The sequence below is a fragment of the Melanerpes formicivorus genome, unplaced genomic scaffold (assembly GCF_026170545.1).
Source record: "Melanerpes formicivorus ecotype bairdi unplaced genomic scaffold, bMelFor1.0.p_v2 SCAF_3, whole genome shotgun sequence".
In the NCBI taxonomy this organism is placed as follows: Eukaryota; Metazoa; Chordata; class Aves; order Piciformes; family Picidae; genus Melanerpes; species Melanerpes formicivorus.
Genome location: NW_027142355.1, coordinates 12,202,251 through 12,224,983, shown reverse-complemented (window position 1 = coordinate 12,224,983; position 22,733 = coordinate 12,202,251). Strand labels below are relative to the sequence as shown.

At 36.8% G+C, this 22,733-nt stretch overlaps 1 protein-coding gene across 3 annotated transcripts in view; it reads left to right on the top strand.

The window, feature by feature from the left end:
- Positions 1 to 19,011, top strand: part of CPNE8 (copine 8) — an 85,759-nt gene extending 66,748 nt beyond the window's left edge. For 2 of the 3 annotated variants that reach the window (XM_068166562.1, XM_068166579.1), the window contains 7 exons: positions 1,045 to 1,091; positions 1,598 to 1,779; positions 4,252 to 4,379; positions 5,866 to 5,968; positions 9,142 to 9,199; positions 11,695 to 11,768; positions 16,249 to 18,276. In XM_068166562.1, coding sequence (XP_068022663.1) covers positions 1,045 to 1,091; positions 1,598 to 1,779; positions 4,252 to 4,379; positions 5,866 to 5,968; positions 9,142 to 9,199; positions 11,695 to 11,768; positions 16,249 to 16,437 — 781 coding nt within the window. In that variant the 3' untranslated portion in view covers positions 16,438 to 18,276. Of the gene's footprint in view, positions 1 to 1,044; positions 1,092 to 1,597; positions 1,780 to 4,251; positions 4,380 to 5,865; positions 5,969 to 9,141; positions 9,200 to 11,694; positions 11,769 to 16,248; positions 18,277 to 18,480 lie in introns of those variants that run through there. The other variant, XM_068166569.1, reaches the window with a different exon arrangement.
- Positions 19,012 to 22,733: the final 3,722 nt, after the last annotated feature.

The following is a 22,733-nucleotide window of genomic DNA, read 5'->3' as shown; positions in this document are numbered from 1 at the left end:
GTCTAGTAGTCATGAGGTCTTGGGTGACAGGTTGGGCTTGATGATCCTTGAGCTCTTTTCCAACCTTGTTGATTCTATGATTCTATTTGAGCAGTAAGACTTCTACTGCAAGGCCAGGTATCAGACTGTTGGTATTTAAATATGCATGAGTTTAATCTGTTCAGTAACTTTTGAAGACCTTTAACCTCTGCAAATATGGATGTTAAGTTCATAGTTGCACATACTGAGAGGCAGAAATTTGAAAGAAGATGTAAAAGACTGAGCAAACAGTCAATTCTCAGATTAGTACCAAGTTTTTCTTTAGTGTCTAAGAAATTATTTCCAGAATGATAGTATTTTGTCATGAAGGAAATTGCAAAACAGAACAGTTTGAGTTGTCAAAGTTTATTAATGATTAATTTTTCTGACAGTAAACCCATGCAAACAACTGATCTGTGCACAATAATGGCTTTATTTAGCTATTACTCCAAATATAGATCTTTATATTTCTGTGTCCAGATTTTACTTTCCTTTTCAAAGAATTACCCGGATATGCTTACTCAAAGTATTGGCTATGTTCACAATAAAGTAATTCACCTCCAAAAACTGTGATACCCTGTCCAAAGATTTTGTGAACAGCATGCTTTCAAAAGCATTCTAATTGAAGACACAGTTTTAATGTTAAGGACAAGATTAGTTAAAGATTAGTTTCCTTGTCAAAGACTTCCATGAGTGGGGCCAAAATATGTCCAAGGAAAAGTCAGTATTACTGACAAATTAATAATATTTATGGATATCAATATCTTTATTAGTGCTTTAGAATTTTTCATTAACAAAAAATGAGGGATGTAATGAAGTAACTGTTTTCAGTGCGTTAATAAAACAGTGCTGTGTAGCTCTTGGCTGAAACCATGTAAAAGAGTATTTTTAGTGTTTATTTTCTGTATTAGAAAGTCAGTATCCTACAGTTTGTCCACAAACAATGTTTTTCTTGTTTGGTTTTTTTTTTTTTTTTTCATAGGACAATAAAACTATTAATAAGATCTGTATTTGTTTTTTCTGCAGAACCCAAATCAATTTCACAGTAGCTATTGATTTCACAGCCTCAAATGGTAAGAATAAAAAGAAATATTTTGTGTTTGCATATGCTGTGTTCAGTTTTAAGTGTGCGTGTGTGTGTGTTCATACCCATGTCAGTATTCTGCTTAACTTCCACTGTATTTTTGATTATCAGTATGCCTGACACCACCTGGAATCAGGATTCAGTTTTGTTGAGCAACAGAACAGAGGCCAATTCCTGTCCAAAAAAAGCAGGGCAAAAATAGCAGATAAAATCTGAAAAAGCTACAACATAACAAATTGAATAAGTATGAGCATTTTGCTAATATTTGTGTACTTCTGATTATTATCTCTGGCTTAGAAGATCATATTGAGAGAGGAAAAGAAAGGAATTTCGGGGGGACAAGTATGACGTGGAGTGAAGCAGAGACGTTTTCATGAGTTTTCAAAGTCATTTAACATTCTTTTCAGTTTCTGCTTTCTTTAAATGTCTGTCATTTTTAAGAGAAAATTTATAAGTGATTCAATTTTAAAGTAAATCTGGTCCTTGCTTCAACAGGTAACCCTTCACAGCCTACTTCACTGCACTACATGAATCCCTATCAGCTGAATGCTTATGGCATGGCACTGAAAGCAGTAGGTGAAATAATTCAGGACTATGATAGTGATAAAATGTTTCCAGCTCTAGGTTTTGGAGCTAGACTGCCTCCAGATGGAAGGGTATCACATGAATTTGCACTGGTAAGTAAATGTTTTTATATAGTTTTAATTTCTTCACTTCAATAAAGTTTTGAGAGTTAGGGTGTAGCCTTAAGCAATCAGTGGGAAAGTAAAGAAGAGAGAATGTGTTAATTCTTCAAGGAAAATTTTTCATCATAGTGAAGTTACTGAGAAAAATCCAGACTCAAGAAGTCCCTGTAGGCTGAAAGTAGTAATAAAGAAAAGTAATCATCTTTAACCTCAGCTGTAGCAGCATGAGGAACAGATGCTTGAAACACTTGAAATTGAAGCTTATCTATTTTAAGAAGCAAGTGAATCATGATCCATAATCTTTCATTATTATTGTTATTGTTCTCTCTCATTGTTTAAGATTTCTTTATCTTGTACAGGCTGCTAGTTTAGAGACATAGATATGACTGACTGGACTAGAAAATGGGGTGACAAGAACAAATCTAAGACTGGTCCATGTGCCAGTTAAATTATAAAAATTTAAGATTAGCCAGAAAAGTTGATGTGTTTATATTTATGCTTGTGAATAATGTGGATATTTATCTACTTGCCTATTTTGAGGGTTTTGTCAGAATTACAAGTATACGTGACTTTTAATTAGATGGCAGCAAAGACATAGCAGAAGACTGATGATTGTATTTCTTCTGTCATCCTGTGCTGGAAAACGATGTCACATGTCTTATTATGAAGGAAAGACATTTACCACATGGGTAGCAATTTAAAACAGGTTTAGTTACAGATAACTCTTTTGAGTCATAGACTTTCTTTGGACTTTTTGTGTGGCAAGATCATACACACACATCTTGAGGCTATTAAAACAACAGATTTATTCTTGGCTACTTTCAATTTTAAAAGCTGTTGCTAAAATTAATTCAGTTAATTCATGAGGCATTATGAAGGTATACAGAGGAAAAAATGGTCTGTTTTCCTTCCTTCATGTGTAAACATATACGTGTCTCCTATTTAATGCTAACACAGTATTTTCAGCACTTTTTCAATGTTCTAGATTGGTTCTGTGTGGTGGGTTGAAGTTTCCCCCCAGCATTAACTTTTAGCCAGACCAACTCAGAAGCAAATGAAGCTGTATTTACAAGCAAAAACTACACTCTACAATGGAATGCAATGACTATGTACAAAACATACAGTATTTACAATATTATACAGATATTTACAATTAGTAAACAACAGGAAAAAAACCCTGGTCAAAAAGACCAGAGAAGCTATTCCATTTCCCCCCCACTCCCTGTCCCAAATGAGAGAGTAGCAGAGAGAGAAGCACTGGGTTAGACTTATCCAAGGCCAGCCAGAAGCACGTCGTCTCTCCCAAGCAAAGCAAAACATCCAGAGATCAGAAGAGAAGAGAAAAAAGGGAAGAATTGTTATGGTACAGCTCCTCTTATTCCAGATATTTACCCAATGAATTTGTTCAGAATAATCTTTTGTTTTCCTTTTTACACCTAATAGTGATTTATTTATGTTTTTCTACTTTTCTGCTCAAAACCTGTAAGTAAATTTTAAGGGCATAGCCTAAACCCACCACATTCTGTGAAAAATCCCCTTTGCTTTCCTAGACTCTCAGGGATGTATACTCTGCCTCAGAATGTGATACTGACCCATTAAGCCAATGAGATGTTGGTATATAAAGGAAAGTATGGTGATTTGGAAGCTTTTGAAGAGTTACATATATCATTTGCCTGGTCTTATGTGGGTCATTATTCTGGCATTCAGTTTATGTTTCTGTTGTCATCTCTAAATAGGCATCCTCATTATAGAGGCATTGTGGACATAGGTAGTAAAATGCCTAACCAAAAACTTCACTGTATCAACCATTTTAGTGGGCTCCCAAAGAATAAGTTCTTCTCTTCATTTGTTTCTACCAGATCGAAAATCAGGTTTCCATCAGGAAGTTTAGAGTTTACCTTGCACACATACAGAGTATGAATGTCAAGGTCTGGCTACCATTCATTTTTTTAACATTTTAAAATAAGAAATCATAGGACCAGAAAACTGTGCTCCTAAACAAGAGTCCAGGTTTACATCCACCCTCTGTTTCATATTCAAATCCACACAAGAAAATGTCCATTGCTGTTGCATGTAGAATAGAATAAACCAGGTTGGAAGAGACCTTCAAGATCATCATGTCCAACCTGTTATTCAACCCACCTAATCAACTAAACCATGCAACCAAGCACCCTATCAAGTCTCCTCCTAGGATTGTGTAGGATTGCTTAATTCCACTTAAGATGGTATATATGTGTTGGAACCGGTTCCAGTGAGGCTGCTAGAATCTCCTTTCCTAGGCAGTTAGCACTCACAACCAGCCGGGGTACTTGGCATTGGGCATTTGTAGTAAGCTCTATGAACAGATCCTAGAATGCTTAGGTCTTTGCTATTTAGAAATGCACACTAGGTCGTGTTCACTCACCTATATCCCTTTTGCTTCATAATTACTTCTAGTAATTAATCATCTCTTATTTTCATTAGAACGGAAACCCTCAAAATCCATACTGCCATGGAATTGATGGTGTAATGGAGGCATATTACATGAGTCTAAAATCTGTACAGCTTTATGGACCAACAAACTTTGCCCCTGTAATTAATCATGTAGCCAGGTAAGGACTGGAACAGATACTTTGCAGAAACAGTTGTCAGTACAACTTATAAAATACTAACAGTTGCATGATGCTAAACAATGAGTAAAGTGTTTACAATTCTTTTGTTTATTTAGTCTAACATGGTTAACTTGTACCTTTGAGTGGGTCTGAAGATCACCTGCTAGTAGTATTATGAGGAATTTCATCACTCATTAAAAAGAAAGACAACTGATCTAATTGCTCCACCCCATGTTAGGATAAACCATAATGAAAAAAAAAATTTTGTGAGATCACTCTGCCATGTTTTCTTTTTTGCCCTTTTGAGCATGGAATTTTTGCTTTGTAGGAAAGATAAATTCATTTAAAAAAAAAAATAAAAATAGGCAGATATAGTTCCTTTAGTTCTAAAATGCCCAAAATATGGACAGTTTTTTCCAGGGCCTTCTGTGGCAGCAATTTCCAGCTGGTACTGTTAAGGCAATAGTACAGCAGCCAATGCTGAGGAGCCACAGTGTTGTGTTATGCAATACCTCATGTAACTTCTCAAAGTAAAACTCTCCTTCTTCTACAATATGGTTCTTAAGAAGGAAAATGTTGCATTGTTTTGATGGCTCAGATAATTTAGCTGAGTAACTACCTGACTAGATTTCACTTTATTTATAGATACAGAGAAAGAAATGTTTATAAAATAAAGCAATACAGCTGTGTAAATCATTGTATTGTTAATGTATTATTTATGAGCTTGCAAAATACCTGATTTTTGTAGCAAGACATGTTTGTTTGCTATCTCTTCATGCTGTTGTTAGTTCTACAGTCCAATGAAAAGTAGTTTCCAAATTTGATATTGACAATAATTTTCTGTGCATGCCAACATAGGTAGAGAACTAATTTCAGTTATTTGTTACTAGGATTAGCTATCCCATCTTCAAGTCACATCATTCAGATTATGCATCTATATATACCATTGACTGTCTAGGAATTATCTATCTCCTTTTAATCTTTCCTTTGACAGGATCCCCTCAGTAGCAGTTTTCAGACTGTAAGGAAATGTGCCAATCCTTATGACAGCTGAATTCTGTATATGTGTCATTCAGTGTCTTCATTAGCCATGTTAGCTGGAAATCTAACCCATCAACATATCTGGCTCTTTCTTCTTCTTTACAACTGGTTGCGTCAGCTGAACGGAGTAGTTCAGGATTTGGCAATCAGTCTCAAGTTCATTGCAAACATTGAATTACTTGATCTAGCATTGGCACAATCTGAGTTCTTTTTCTCACCAGTTGTTTCTCAGGAATATTTGTCAGTTGTGCAGAATTACAGAGCCCTGTCACCAGCCTTTGTAGTACTTCCATTTCACTTTTGTCTAAATATCAAATTATTGCAAACTTTGGGAACTGTTTCTTGTAGCAAATAACAAAACATTATAGTGGAAGAGCTGTCATATTAATTCCTATTCTTAAAGGGTTTCTTGGTACTTTCATAATGTTGCTTTTTCTTCCTTTAGATATGCTGCTTCAGTAAAAGATGGCTCCCAGTACTTTGTTCTTCTCATTATTACAGACGGAGTTATTTCTGATATGGCTCAGACAAAAGAATCCATAGTGAACGTAAGTTTTGCTGAAAGTACTGAAAATTAAAAGACATATCTTTCTAGGAATTAATATTTTAGGCAGTAAACTAAATCAGTTAAGAGTTCAGGCACTATTTTTTCCCATAAATTAAGTAATTTTTCAAACAGCCAAAGTTTATTATTCTTAAAGAAAACTAAAAAAGAAAGTAAAAGTTGAATTTCAGCTTGATTAGTCAGTGTTCTATGTGAAATGATACTCTTCTTTCTAGCACTGTGTGTTTCTATGACTTTTTTTTTCTGCTTCTTCCCTCCTCCTTCATGCACATCCTACCACACAGTTTTTCATACTGAATAGCAATTGCAAACAGCTTTGTTCTCCTGTGCTTTTTAAAAACCTACCCCTAAGTTTCTCATCTCAAATGGTAAAGCATACTAGTCATCTGATTTCCTTCCAAATTGTCCAGTGGAATTTTGGAAGTTCTTAATGTTATTTCAGTTTCTATATTATTATTTTCAGTATTTTTCTCAATAAAGCTATTATGCATATAAGTAATATTCTGTATTATGAACAAGTTCCATTTTGCCTTTTCCCCTGGGAAATGTCTGATGAAAATACACACAGTAACAATTTCCAGAGATGATTTGAAAAGATACGTACCAATAGTTTTGACCATACTGCAGTGGCTGATCTAGTTAATTGTGGGTGATCTAGCTAATGATGGATGAAAAACCTGTGTTAATTCAGCATCATGTTGAAATGAGTAGCGCAGGTGGCCTGTTTTTGAAAGCTTACTTTCACTACCTCCTGTAGAAATGTGGTACTGTTCCATTTTGTAGGGTGCACATGAAAATATTACTGAAATGTTCTGTCTTTCACTGGAAAGCAAGATGCCCTCAGGGTCTAGGCAGCAGCATGTAGACAGAGTCTGTGTTAATAAGAGCTCTTAACAGCCCACCTGGTAAGTTTTTGCACCCAAAGCTGTAACTGTGTTTGAAGGTACCAGTTTACTTCCTCTCCTCTTCCAGCTTTAATTATTTAAATAGAACAAACTGACACTCACTTTTAAAGGAGATAAACAAGCTTTTAGCTTGGAAGTTCATCATCTAGTATAGCCTAGAAGTTTGGAACGTAGGTTCTTTAAGGTGACAAAAATGTCCCTAAGTAAGAGACTAGCAAGTCCAGTTGATTGATACCTTGCAAGATTAAGTAACTTGCCACCAAGGCATACAGAAAAATCTTTCTTCCAATAATAGTTGATTTCCAGGTTAGTGTGCAACTGTCTGGCAATGCAACAGATGCATTGTTTTGTTGGATTGAGTGGCTATTTGGGAATATTTGCTGTCTTGTCTTTTTATGAAGATGCGTTCATTTTCCTGGATGCTTCCCGAAGTGCAAGCACAGAAAGACCTAATTAAGTGTGATTCAATAGTATTAGTCTTAATAACACCCAAAATAATAAAAGGGCAGTGATATTCAATGCACCTTGATATGTATAAAGCTCAGAAAAATTATATTTCATTTTTAACACTCATTATGCTTTTAGGCATCTTTCTTGTTACAGAATGTATGTCAGACACATTTCTGTATTACCAAACTATTCAAAGGTTATGCTGCCATTCAGGAAATGCCAACGCTTCAGTTCACATGCAAAAGTTTAACTCTTTGTCTTTATGCTGTCCTTTCCCCTACTGTTTCATATGCATTGTGTTACATAATACTGTGCCTGTGTGAGTAGGAATCTCTTAAAAGGATTTTTTCTTTATGATCTGTTCTAAGATGTGCCTTCATGTTGCAAAAATATGTTGTAGTCACTCTTACGGACTTATGCAGTGCACTGTAATTCACTTACAGTTACCCTGTATGTATTAGCCTTAATCACAGAATCACAAACTCATTGATCTTGGAAGTGACCTCTGGGCATCACCTCAACCACCATTCCTGCCTGAGCAGGGCCACCTAAAGCTGTTTGCCCAGGACCATAGCCATATTAGTGTTTAAATAACAAGGGGTTATTTTATTTTATTTTTTACTCTACTACAAAATTTCAGCTGAAATATTGACTATGTTGTAATACTTTTGAGATGATTTTGCAGGCAATGTATAGTTTACAGTGTAGAATGCACAGAGCTCTAGAACGTTAAGTAGAATGGTGTATTTGCATTGCTCTAAATAGCATAGTAATTGACTGTAAATCTTCTGCTTAAAAAACACATACTTTTATATGTAGCATTACAACAGATAAAGAATGGGAAATGGATATACTATATCTTAAATGAGCATATCTTTTAAATGAGGGAGAAAACCACTTTTTATATTCCAAATGAAAAATATAATAGTATGTTCTAAAACCACTTGACTTCAGACTTCAGTGAAGGCAAGTTTAATTCAGCAGAGAGTGTACATCTACGATTTTGGGCCAGATCACTGTAGACATTTCAGAATTCCCCAGAATATCTTAATAAGGAACACTTTTCAATTCTGACATTTGGTAGATGAGGTTTTTGAGTTATTTTCCTCTTCAACAATGGTGGTTTCAGATTATTTCTGTAACCCAGCAGATATCTGGTTTTACTATCGGGGCAAGAGAATCCAATACTCTCTTCATAATTTTAAAGGCTTTATTCAGGGAAAGCCAGATGCAATCTTTGCCTTGTTTCCTTGGATGAAAAAGATTAAGTAAAATTAAAAACTTTACCATAAGCCAGACCAATATCTTTTTTTACTTTGTAGCATAACTGACTGACTTGAATAATATTTCATTCATAGAAGAAATACAAGACAAATGCTCAAATAGTTTATTTATTCTCTTAAGAAAAATTGGCATAAGACCTATATAATTCTGATCAGATGGTGAATATCAAGAAACAGCAAAGCACATTTAAATAAATGTCAGTGCACATATTTGCAATTATTGTCAGCTTACAGAAGTTTCTAAGATAAATTTGGCATGTTGGTTGTCATATTAGTAGTCAATCCTAACATAGTTTGTTGTATTTAATTGCAATCCTGTGCTATTCAGAAACTTTGTAAAGTAAATTAAAATAATCATCTGTCTTCCAAGATGTAACCACACAAATTTGTAGGTGAAAAAAAGAAATTGTTCTTTAAAACATATGTTATGCAAGTTTTTTATTCAGATTGTCCTCAGATCTCACATATTATTGGCAGATATTATACAATATGTTAAACCTCTTTTTCTTGTTTTGAAGGCTTCAAGGCTTCCAATGTCAATAATTATAGTTGGGGTAGGACCAGCAGAGTTTGATGGTAAGTGTTCTACTGGATTTTTTTCTTTGTAATTTGTTTACCTTTTCATAATATGTAGCTTTTCAAAGAAATACTGTTCTTTAGATGAACATAACATGGAGCAAGCAGTAAGCACTGTTGACATTTCCAGTTGGATTGATTGGTGACTCGGTATGATTACAAGCTACCATGTGGAGCTGTGGAGCCCCTCAGGCTCTCTATTCAAGTCACAGAACCATATGGGGGCTCAGCATTTACAGAGCTCCAGAAGATGAGTGGGAAAGCCCCCAACAACAAATAATTACTCAAATAATGTTGAATTTCTTCAGCATGGGTATTTAGTTGCTTTGTGAAGTGTCAGTTGACTGGAGCTATTGATCATCTGTTCTTATTGCAGTAATAAAATACTGAGAAAAATAAATATATTTGAGGAGATGATCTGAGCTAAAGTAAGTTACACTAGATAACAGGAATGAGCCTTACTGTGTGGCAGCGTATTACAGCAGAAGATAAATTACCAGGATTATTTACATACTCCTTCATGTGATGTTCTGGAACATCATTATCTGTTGCAATCATTAAGCTGATTTGGTTATTTGGACTAATTTATTAAGTGCCATCATATGTATCACTACACTGTGAAGTGCAGATATTCTCTGTATATCTATTCCTCAAAGTCCTGTAGCCTTTCTTTTTCATTCTAGTACTTCTGGTTAGGCAGTATGCATGATTTTGTACATGAAATATACTTAGTACTACCAGAGATGTATAATGTAAGTAGTGTACATGTTAATTCTTATATGAATATTCTAAGATTATGGAAACAAGAAGAAAAAATAACACACATGCATAAAATTTATTGGGGGTTGATAGACTTATGCTTTTTGGCAAAGTGTGTTAGTGATAATTGTAAGTATCTTATTCCTTGAAGAGATTGTCCAGATTCTGTCTTTACTCCTGAAGGTTTTCTTTAGACAGCTCTGTCCTGGAGTGTCCTCCATGTTGCTTGTCTTAAGACAGGATTCTGCTTGTACTTGCACATACAGTTTCTATCTTTGGACCTACAGTCCTTGAGTGCCTAAGTGAAATTCACCTGCTAAATCTGTAGTTCCAAAGGCAGAGAAATTACCTTTCTGTCTACAGAAGCTCTCTCTGGGAAAAAATACAAGACTGTCTTATATGGATGCTGAAGAAGTGGGGAGGGAGGTTGGGTATGTGGGAGAGGGGGAGGGTGTATGTTTCAGGCACAGTGCCTTCCAATTTGAATGCCAGCTCATCTGCAGTAGAGAGACTGAGGTAATCCTCTCTAGATACCACTGCTTCCTCAATCTCCCAGCCACTGGGGCCTACCAGAGGCAGATAGATGGCACATATATGTGACAGAACTTTAGTTAGGGATATGAGGATGACTATAACAGATCAGATGGAGGCTCCATTTTGCCCAGTATTCTGTGTCTGACATGGTCATGCCTGGGTATATAGAGACCATTAAAAACAGAGTGAGCAAATATGATACTTCACTGAACATTGCTTTTATATTTGAATTTCCTGAGCAGGATGTGCTTCATCACTGTTTTGAAAATAGTGGATCTCTCCTTCAAATACTTGTCCAGCCTTCTGATTTGAGTACATATGCATTTTTTTGCATCAACAGCATCACCTGTGTTCCACAGACCTACTGATTTTTGCTTTGAACAAATATGCTATTTTGTTTGGCTTGTTTGGCTCCTGATAGCATAATTTATGCTTTCTAGGTCATGCATTGGAAGAACTAGGTTTTGAAATGCTGGTTTCGATAAAGCCAGCTCAGATTGTAGACCCTTGAGAAGCTCAGTGATGCAGGGGTTGGATTTTCATAGCAAATACTGAAAGGAGGATTGTTAAATTTCAGATCCATTGGCTGAGCAGTAATCTGTGATCCCAAGTCCATCTGTTTCAACACTGACCAGAGAGTGCACATGCCTTTCTACTAGAATGGGTTTTGGCTATCGAGAAAATTTTAGAGTCTTCCAAGACCCCACTTGGAAACATGCAAGAGTTACTCATTAAATTTATATTTATTTTTTAAGAACCTCTCATTGCTTTCTATTAGTAGTTATCACTTCCAATATGAATATAAGTTATTACTTCTTCGTGCTGTATTCTGTGATATCTTCTGTAAGAATAATCACTGAAGATGAAATCTGCTCCACATGTGAAAGTGTAAACGTAGCCTTACTGAAACAGATAGACTTGTTGGTTTGAGAGCTGGAAGGATAAGGACCTCATCATTGTCTTGTTTGTTCTGAAGATGGCAATAAAGGCAAAGAGTATGTATTGCCATCAAGAAAAAGTGTGAAATTATTACAAAACGTGATGTAGTTTATGCTTCAAATAATCATAAAGAGTTGCTTAAATTACAATTGTTGGTTTTGTTGCCCTAGAGTGTAAACTGACTCAAGTTTTTCACTGTAAGATTGTTTCTGTTGTGTAGCTGAACTTGTAGATAGATGATTAATTTTTTTCTTTTTTTTAAGCTATGGAAGAACTGGATGGTGATGTCGTGAGGATTTCTTCAAGAGGGAAGTTTGCAGAAAGAGACATCGTACAGGTGGGAGAGAAAATTTACTCTCTTGGTTAGATTTTACTGATTATTTTGAATTCTTGTTTCTATCTATATTCCTGCCTTCCATTTTACCTTAACACTGACATGCTTTATCTTGGAATATTCATAACAAGTCTGTGATACCTGTAAGCCTTTATATAACACACAGTAGTGGAGCTGCATTCATTAGGGAATGGGAGAAGAGTTGCTTCTGTACTGCAGTTTTGCTGTAACTTCATAAAGAAAACTATTGGCTTTTGTGGAAGTTGGAGATACCTAGAGTTCTAGCAAGTGCATTTGAGATACCTAAGGTATCTTCATTTGCTTCAAACTGCCAATCCAGAAGACTATCAGTGTCTCTCAGAGCCTGAACTGCATCTGCCACATACAACTATGCAGATAGCTCATGCTTTCATGAACCTCAGATAATAGCTGGAACAAGTTGCCCAGAGAGGTTTTTGATGCCCCATCCCTGGAAACATTCAAGGTGAGATTGGACAGAGCTCTGAGCAACCTAGTCGAGCTGAAGATGTCCCTGCTTATTGCAAGGGGGTTTGGACCAGGTGACCTTTAGAGGTCCCTTCCAAATCAAACTGTTCTGTGATTCTGCAATCTGTATTTCTATGACTGAACCAGGCCAGAGTTCTCTGGTTCTGTTCCTGTTCTCTACAGTCATTCAGTCAGCCCAGTAGCTGTCATTCAGACCTATGCAACCACTGGCATGGTGCTATAGTGGTTTTGGATGCACCCACCATGATTCCTAGAACTCCGCAGGTTGTCCAAACTATCTACTTCATTTGTGCTCCAGGCATGGCATCTTGTTTACCTACCTCCCTGGACAGACTTTATTTCATAGTTATTTGCTATATCAAAATCAGAGAAAGACATTTGATGGCTCTCCACATGCTAATAATCTGTGCTTGCTAAAACAGAATATTAAAGAAGCTGACATTTGAAAAGCAGCAAACTACTGAAAAATTTGATCAATCAGATGATGTAGAAAAAATGATATCTGTCTAAAACTAAAACTTTTATGGAAGGCATATTTTCATGGAAGTGTCAGAGTACATTTATAAAATACAGTATTTCAGTTGGAAGGAACCTACAATGGACCATCTAATCCAACTGCCTCACCACTTCAGGGCTGACCAGAAAGGTGTTCAAGAGGGGATTGGACATGGCACTTGGTGCCATGGTTTAGTGGTCATGAGGTCTTGGGTGACAGGTTGGACTTGATGATCTTTGAGGTCTTTTCCAACATTATTGATTCTATGATTCTATGAAAGCTGCTCAGCAAAAAAAGGAAAAGGGGGTGTTGGTTAACAGGCAGCTGAATATGGGGCAGCAGTGTGCCTAGGTAGCCAAGGCCAACAGCATCCCGGCATGTGTCAGAAGTAATATGGTCAGAGGATTTGGGAAGTGATTGTTCCACTGTACTCAGCACTGGTGAGGCCACACCTCAAATATTGTGTTCAGTTTTGGGCTCCTCACTACAAGAGGGACATTGAGCTGCTTGAGCGTGTCCAGAGAAGGGCAATGAAGTTGGTGAAGGAGCAGCTGAGGGAACTAGGGTTGTTTAGCCTGGAATAAAGGAGGTTTAAGGGAGACCTTATCACTCTCTACAAATACTTAAAAGGAAGTTGTAGTGAGGATTAGTCTTCAACGTAACGAGGAAATGGCCTCAGGGAGGTTTAGATTGGAAATTTGGAAAATTTCTTCACCACAAGGATTGTCAAGCATTGGAACAGACTGCCCAGGGAAGTGGTTGAGCCACCACATAATTTCTCCAAACAACAAATGACTTTACATTTGAAGAGAGAGTTCTTCAGACGTTAGAAACAATATTTGTGAAAATGCTTTGCACTGGAAATATTCTAATTCCTGCTGAGAAATAAAAAGTAATATGCAATGAATACCCTTTTGTATTTCTTTAGGATTCATTGCATAACATTACAGAAATGTAATGAAACATTTATTTACTATTAACACATTTCAATCAGAACTTTGTCTGAAGCCATATCGAATGACCTGAAGGCAGTATTATTTGTGCTCTTTTTCTGTCAAAATGCTGACAAACACATTGTAGGCTAGCTTAAAAAATTAAAAGGGATAATATCAAACCCTTCAGGTTTGGTATGACCTTTATTTTATATCTGGCAGGATAAAACTGATTTGCATTTATGAAATTAACTATTCAAATAGAAAAGTTTTCTTTTGGGTGTGTCAGTTAAAACTAGCTAGTGAAGTTAACTGTTAATTTTAAAAGTATTTTGAAATGTTTTAATTAAACTAGTAAAGGAAATACTCTTCTGTTAACAGTGAGTCACTGTCTATTATATTTACTGGCAAATGCAGTTCATGTAAAGGCATGACCTTCATTATTTCCTCCTTTCTAGTATACATACTTACTGTAGGGACTCTCTATTACATGCATACCGATGACATTCAAGAAGGAACAACTACTTGAAACAGGGCAGGACTGGGCTGACTTCTGAAAACTGCTGGAGGTTTTTTTTATGAAATGGAGGAATCAGTACTAATAAATGTCACAGTGTGTGCTGTGAATAGTTACTGAATAAACACTGATAAAGTGAAGACAGTTAACTATGGAACTGCATATACCTTGCTTCCTGGCTTCATACCCTAAAAATCAAGAGTTTTTTTCCTACTACTCTCCTGCCCTTATGCCTGATACATTCTTGGACACAACACAACAAAGAGGTACAGGAGGTCCCTACCTGGAAAAAAGGTTGCTCTCATTGAAGAGTCTTGCTGACTGCTCTGGTAATCGTGTTGACTATGGCAGCCTTCACCAGCTGGCTATGCTTGAGCAGCAAGGTAAAACTAAAGGATGTTGCTGTAGAGGTCACTTCTAGCTTTAGTGGTTCTGTGACTAAGTAGTCGTCTTCTAAGCAGCTGCTTTCTATAGAAATGTCCGAAGCTGTAGATGTTTACACTTAAGTTTGGTGACAGGTTTCAGTTTGATTAACATAGTTCAAATACCTGAAGCCACCTTTTTTTTTTTACTGGTCATTTGAGATCCTTTTTCAGGAGAGTTATGCAGTGAGTCATCTCTCACTTGAATTAAAGACATCTTTTAACAGAAGATTGATGCCTAGATAGATTTTTGTAAGTTCAGAGTGAAAAGTATTTCCCAAAGTTGTTCTAAAATGTATTTAATTAAGTTCACATTAGCTATTGTTAATATGTGTGGTTTGATTGACTTTTTGATTGTGTCATTTGTTGGTTTTGTGGTGGTGTGGTTTGTTTTTTTTCCCAAGAGATTTTTAGTTGTTTAATATATTTAATAGACTTGTTTATTTCTGTCTTTTTGTTTGGGTGGGTTTTTTGTGGTTTTTTTTTTTTTAAGATTCTTAAGATCTCTGAAATACAGCATAAACTAGAATTTAACCAGCAGTATTGGTGGTTGTGCATTCAAGAAAGCAAAATTTGACTGTTTCTTATCATGGGCAAAAGAGTCTTCAGGTATTAGAGTTTGACCAGAAGATGGGGATATATGTGGGTCTGAATTCTCACTCAGTTCTAGTTTTATCCTGGGGTACAGCAGTTAATAAATCTTCCCTGTTTGTGATGGGGGAAAAGGCATCATTAGGCTTTGGATTCCAACATAGCCTGGCCTCGCATATCAGTACCAGAAGTAGCTTTGGCCATTGAATTGTCACCCAGCTGTTGCACTTAGGCTCCAAAACCTGAGCAAGCAGCAGAACTTCAAATCACTCTTCCCTTTGGCATAACCTATTAGCCAGTTTTACGCACCATATGTCTGCATCCAATCTGTTGTGAATAAAAGGCAAGGAGACTAAATTGTTTCTTTTTTTCGATAGTAGTAGCACAGGCATCTCATTCACTATTACAAAATCCAAGCCAGAGCTGAGTGCCTAACTTCATAGGTGTTGCAAACGGGTATCAAGTTCTTTTTTGAACCCAATTCTTTTCACTTAGACTCTTTATGTATTTGTTAGCAGCATATAAAAAGTGTTAAGGTGGTTCATAGTTCTCCTGGGTCTAATGCAAAATGGCCAAGAGTACTCACTTCCAGATGGCGAAAATTCTCTTCACAAACTGCCAGAGCAGAGGCAGTCTGGTATGAGAACCTCATGAGCAGGAAACATAAACTAAGAATAGCTTTCTGAGACAGAATTATCTTCTTGTATAAAAAAAGGTTGAGAGATAATCCAACTATATTAATGAAACAGATAATTAGCAACCCGAGTGCATCACGGCTTATGTGACGAATTTCATCCAAGTGAAAGCACGATACTATTTCTAGCAGAAGACAGATATTTTTTGTTTTTAATTGAGATACAATATGTATACATAAAATATATAATATGAAGTACAAAATATGTGTATATAAAATATGTAAGGCTGCAGATTCATGCACTTTGACTCCCTAGATAAAACTTATTGTTGTGCGTTCTATGTCTGCATAATGACCTGTGTGAACGTCTCTCTCATTTTGTAGTTTGTGCCATTCCGGGATTATATTGACAGAAGTGGAAACCATGTGCTAAGCATGGCAAGACTTGCTAAAGACGTTTTAGCTGAGATCCCAGAGCAGTTTCTGTCCTACATGAGAGTCAGAGGAATAAAGCCATCACCTGCACCACCACCCTATACACCTCCAATTCATGTATTGCAGACTCAGATCTGACTGCTCCATAGTGCTTAGCAGTTGTCACAAGTCAGGAGTCTCTGGATGCAGCCGTAGCTTCGGATAACTTCTTGGAGATGGAAAAATTGTCTTCACATACCAAAATTCTCCTATGGTTGCATGAGCAACTGGGAAGCTTTTAAATGCTAGGAGCAAATGTTGTTGTTCTCTCTGAGTCTTCTGTTTCGGGTTTGGGGTTTTTGTTTGTTTTGTTGTTTGGGTTTTTTTTTCTTGAGAAAACCCCTTACTTTTTTGATGTATTTATTGGAGGGGAAAGCACAAGTGAGGATTTCAACTCAGAAGACACTGTCCTCTCTAAATACTGTGTATATATAAATGTACAGGAATGCTGTTATTCTGTATCAATGTTTACATGTTACTATTTTTAAATTTCAGTACTTTTATAACTATTCTTAAGAATAAAAGTTTGGAATATAGACTCATGTGTCTTCTAGCTTGCAATAGTTTGCCACAAGATAACAAGAAGAGCAATATCTCTTTGAATGTTTGTCCAGACAAATACAAATGAAAGCTAAGAAAAGGACAAATAGGTGTTTTCCAATACCTGAATTGCTTCAGTGAGTGCTCAGTGACCCATTCATCTCATAGTTTGAGAATAAACTCCTAAGATGTGAATAACATCATTTTATACGACTAATGACTAACTCCAAAATTTGAGAGGGAGGCATGTGTATTTTTTCAGAGATTCTTCAATTTCTAAGTTTATCTGAGTTTACAGTTTGTAGGTTGTTTTTTTTAACTAGTTACTGGAGCAAATTAGATGGGTTACTTGCTATAAGTAATCAAGAAAATTACCTCAAAGCTGAACTATGAGACTATTATAGTTGACTCACTGAGCTCATTAAATCTTGTCATGCATTCCTTAAAGCACTGGAAATTTTGCATCAGAAAAGTTTTTCTTTTTGAAAGATTACAACAGCTGTTTTATAATGGATCATTTTAAACTTCATTTAAACTCGCAACTTTTTTTTCTGTCTAGATTGCCCATTCAAAGGGATGCTGGCTTTTTAGTATTTGGGTTTAATATTGTTGTTCAATCACATTTCCATTCGGGATGCATGAACGATAATATTAATTAACTGGTTTAAGAATTGCACAACCGTGTTGCTTTGTGCACAGTTTTTGTGTACAGAACTACCCAAAAATTTTATTGTATGCCTGTTCATATATACATATATACAAAATGGTTCTGCATGTACAGTTTTTACAAAATACACGGTTTTGTGAGTTCGTGTCGGGTACATTTTGTTTAGAACTAATGGCCTTAAATTTCACAAAATTCCTGCAATGATTGTGAATTGCCTTCAAGTACTGTTAAAACTGAACACTTTAAATTTTTCTGGTGTCACAGTTCTAACTGTCTTGTAATGTAACTTTTCCTTTGCACATAACCTGTTTACTCTTTGTTTCTTACTACTGTATGTTGTAATGTACAGTAAAGAATTAAGGTGCGGTTTTTTTAAGCATGAAAAGTTTTTTGCCAGAAGAACATATCTTCAGTATTAATGGCATATAACTGTGTAAATTCAGAATCTTCCATTTTTAAATATATTTAACTTCCTTTAACTATCTGATGTGGAAAATTACCTTTTTTTTTTTTTTTTTTGAGGTAATTATCCTATTAGTTAAAAAAAAAAACAAACTGAAAATAAATCTTGTTTTATTTTTATTTGGAAACAGTTTTTACATGAATTTGGTCTTTAATTTTTCTCACCAAGATGTGTATTTCTTAGTGGATTGATGTTGCATGAATGGAGTTTGATACTTGGCAACTACCAATTTTGATGAAAGTGCATCATAAACTTTAAATCTGCTGAATGGTGGTGGTGTTCTCCTTCCGTCTTCTGCATTTGTTCTTCATGCAGCGTTGGCACTTTATAAATAACCAAGTTGATATTATGATTCCATTTAATTTGGCTGGACAAATGTTTATGCCAGCATCTGTATTAGTTCCCACTGGCCCATGTATTTAACAAGTTCTCATTCTAAGGCAAAACCGACAAACTTTATTTTTCGTTTCAGGTACTTTATTAGTTCTCTTTTAACCACAACCTACTATCAATCCAAAGATCAGGTGCAAAAACAGGTAAGGAATGTCTAAAGATTGGTATGACCTAATCAAAGTTATTTTTTCTATCATGTCTAGTTCCAGCCTATTCTATTATGCACTGCTGACAAAAGAATAGTAAAACCAGGGAAAACTGAAATGCTCAGTGTTTTTTTCCTGCTGACTTCACAGAAGAGGGAAAATGATTGAGTTAAGTAGTACACTGAAAAATAAAATCTAGGCCTTGGTTTACATCTACACACACTCCACACCCCCCAACAATTAAAAAATAAATTGTTAATAATACACTTCTGAAACAATTTTCTTGAAAGTCAATATAATGAGCTTCAGGATCCAAGTGAGAAACAGCTGCTTTAACATGACATTTTAAAAGCAAAGCACCTCAGTTGAGGTGTTATGGAAACAGCATGCTAGACTGTTCAGAACAATGCTATCAGTCTTTCACCATCAAGCTGGAAAAATACAGCAACTGACATTCCACAGAGACCTGTCTTGCCCCTTGGTATTATTCAGTCATTTCCATTGATGATGCAGTAGATAAAGGATGGTTATTAAATTAGCATCTTATATAAATTAGAGATAGTTTAATCACCCCCCAAGATGGAATTAAAACTTGAATTTATTAATTAGCAAAAATACCTGGAAGAGGAGCAAATTCAATTAAGGCTGTTAAGTAAGAGGACTTATGTAACGAAAACCTACTACACAGCTGCAGTAGTTTCTGGCTGTGCAGCAAAACTGCACTGAAAAACAGTTCTAGTGTTATACTTGAGTTATATATATATATATATATATATATATATATATATATACACAGATATATATATAGAATAGAATAGAATAGACCAGGTTGGAAGAGATACATATATATATATAGTTGAGTTAAGTTGAGTTATAGTTGAGTTGCGTTATAGTGGATCACCACAGACAGTGAGAAGGTGGTGTCTAGGTACAATTTTGAATATAGGCCAGCTGATATGATCCTTTTCATTGCTTTCAAAATAGTAAAGCCTGAGTGTACCAGACTCAGTTCTGAGACTTGGGGTAAGATGGAAAATGTCACAGTGCAACTGGAAAATGTCACAATGGGCTGTTAAGTTACCAAGGACTGTTGCAACAAATAGAGCAAATAATCAGGGAAGGTTTCTCTGGAGTTGGCCTCCACTCCAGAGGTCCTTTTTTATTGTTTGGGTTTGGGGGTTTTTTTTATGCCCACAGTGAGCTACCACAGCAAGGGTCATTGCATGAGATTAGGATAAGCCTCACTGATGTGTTGAGAAGTAGGTTGATGCTGTTGCTACAGAAACATTTTCAGGAGGAAATAACCATGTCTGCTCACGTTGTTCAGCCACTTATGGTTTTCATGTGAAACGCACTCTTAGTTTATTTTAAAATGTTTTATGGCAGTAATATAAATTTTTGTTGGTACTCTATGGTGGTTTATTTCTTCTTTGCCACTGGATTGCTGCAGCATAATTTCAGGTTTTATTTCAAGCCAGCATTGTGCATTCATGCTCATTGCCATTAGTGATTGTAGATGATTGGTGTTTTCAGGCTGACCAGGGAAACAAAGGGTATGGAGTACTACATTTCCAAGCATATGTCTACAGACAAACATCTGACAATAATAAATTTCATTATTAGGAGTCTTATTTGATGATTTTATTTTGCAGACAATCAAAGACATTGATGTGACTGAGCTTTCTGATAGATATTCCATGCTGCCGGTGTACAACTGCTGTGAGATACCTGCCCCACAAGCATGCAGCATGATTCCCTGTGCCATGGGTGGCCCAAGCCACGGCAGGCTGTGCTTGTATGCTGAGTAATTCTATCACTTCTGCGTTGGTCTGTTACCCAGGGAACAAAAAGTCTACCAAGCCTTGAAAGGGACGTGATTGTCATAATTACTGGGTGGCCTGTGCATCCCTGTGCCACAGGCTGTTACATAGTTCAGTTTGCTTCAAGGTGATCATGAAATCAACTGACAGCATGTGCAAAGTGATGAGCACTGAACACTATGTCTTCAACTTAAGTGGGACATCAGGATGCAATCACCAGCCAAAGGGAATTCATGGGGAAGTGAACTGGCAAGTTTCTGTGAGCAGAGGAGTACTGCAGACTAGGAGACTGCAGAGGAGTCATTAGATACTTCCACTGGCACAAAGCCCCCAAAAGTATGGAGTGAACACACAGCATTGACTGATTGCTTTCTGTGAGCAAGAGAGAACAGGAAATACCAATAGGTTGTCAAAGCTGGAGGCAAAAATGGGAACCCAACAGGAGTCTTATGTCTTTTTCTGGCAAATGTTGTCATTAATGCAATTAACAAATGGATTAGAGGCTACATTTATAGATTGAAGGAATATATTGGCTTGCCAGGGTTGTGGGCTGGGAGGCCTGATTAGCATTCAGAAATGGTTTTGCTTAAGTGGAGGGAAGGTGAGGAATCAGTGAGATAAACTGCTGTGGAAAAAAAAAAAAAAAAAGTGGAAAATACAGCATTCAGGAGGGAAATAAAGAAGCACAAATGAGATTAACATGAAAAATACCGGGATAAACAGCAGTTCTGGATTTAACAATCTGCAGATTACAGCTAGGCTCCAAACAGAATATGAATCAAATTGTGGTACTGCTGCATAAAAAGCAAAGATCACCCTGGTAGATGTTAACAGTGGTTGTGTTCACATGGGGAGAGAGATAATCATTGCTCCAGGCTAAAATGTGCTGAAACTTAGCTTGACACTGTGTCTGGACTGTGGGGCCACACTTGCAGGATGATGCAGGCAATTTTGAAAGACCTCAGGGAAGGCAGGGAGAAATGGTTTTTAATCTCTGAGGAAAAAAATTAAAGTATCTGGGTATGTCTCATATGCAAAAGACCAGAGAGAATTGCTAGCGGTGTGTCTCTGTAAAGGAGTGCTATAACGAGCTACTCTCAAATGTTGGCAATGACAGGTGACATCATCTTTGGCAGCAAGGAAGGCTTATATGGGCTGATAGACACAATTCCCTAGCAAACAGGAGGCCCCTTCTAGCGCATCTCAGGGAAATTACATCTACTTTGTCTTAGAAATTGTTCAGAATAGGCTGGACAGCCACTGGGGATAGCCTAGTTGTGTGGCCTCCTTCCAAACAGGGAAATAATACATTAGATACTTAAATATCCGCCCAAAGCCACACTTGTCAATCCCACAAATGTAGGAAGCCCAATTAAGACAGAGGCAAGGATAACACATTGGGAGAGTGGGTAGGAAGGCAGTAGGAGAGCTCTGGTAAGATTTCATGCATGTGATCTTACAGTCATCCGTTTTCAAAGTGAGGTACTCAACAGGCTGGTGAAGAGAAAGGCTTTTAGTAGATTTCCAATGGGTTCACAGGTGAGATGACCATACATGTGTGTGACCAAAGGTTACAGGAAAGGAGAAGTCTCACAATGGTCACACTAGGATGGTGAATGTCAGGTGAGGAGCAAGACATGCCAAGTGAGTTTGTGCAAGAGGACAACAGGATAGGGGTCCCATCTGAAGTTTCAAGCATAACTACAATGAGGTGTTAAGACAGCAGTAAATCTGTCCTGTTTCCAAGATAAAATGAGTTTATGAAAAAGCATGCATTATATTATTGCCTGTGATAACTTGAGAGTTTAATTCCCCAATATTCACTCACTCACAGCATGAGACTCTCTTTCATCAGAGTATTTACAGAGGCTCCTGGAGAATGGATGGTGGAGAAGGCAAGCAGCATGGCCAGCTTGCTGCTGTCATCAGTGCTTCCAGCTGGGTGTGAAAGCACCTGTTCAGAGAGGGAGTCTCATGAAAGAGCGTGAAGCAATGGAGCTGAAAGGATCTCTGTGTCCAGTGTGGCCCACAACATGGTTCTGGGTACTACTGTAAGCCAAGTCAGTGGCATGGCAAACTGGGCACCAAAATCTCTCTGTACTTTATCTTTCAATGTCACTAGCCCTCAGTTCCCTTTGGTAATTAAGAACAGTCAGTTCTACAGTCATAATACCTTGGCTCAATGTACTCAGTGAGATATCATTATCTGTCATTTAACAAACAAACACCACACCATGTTACTGTGACTGATACATAGTAGCTTGGGAGACAGAACTCACATTCTAGACACTGTTAAAACCAAAAACACCAGCAAAAAACTCAAGGGAAATATTCCCTATAATCCTTTACTTAGAGCGCCTTAGAAC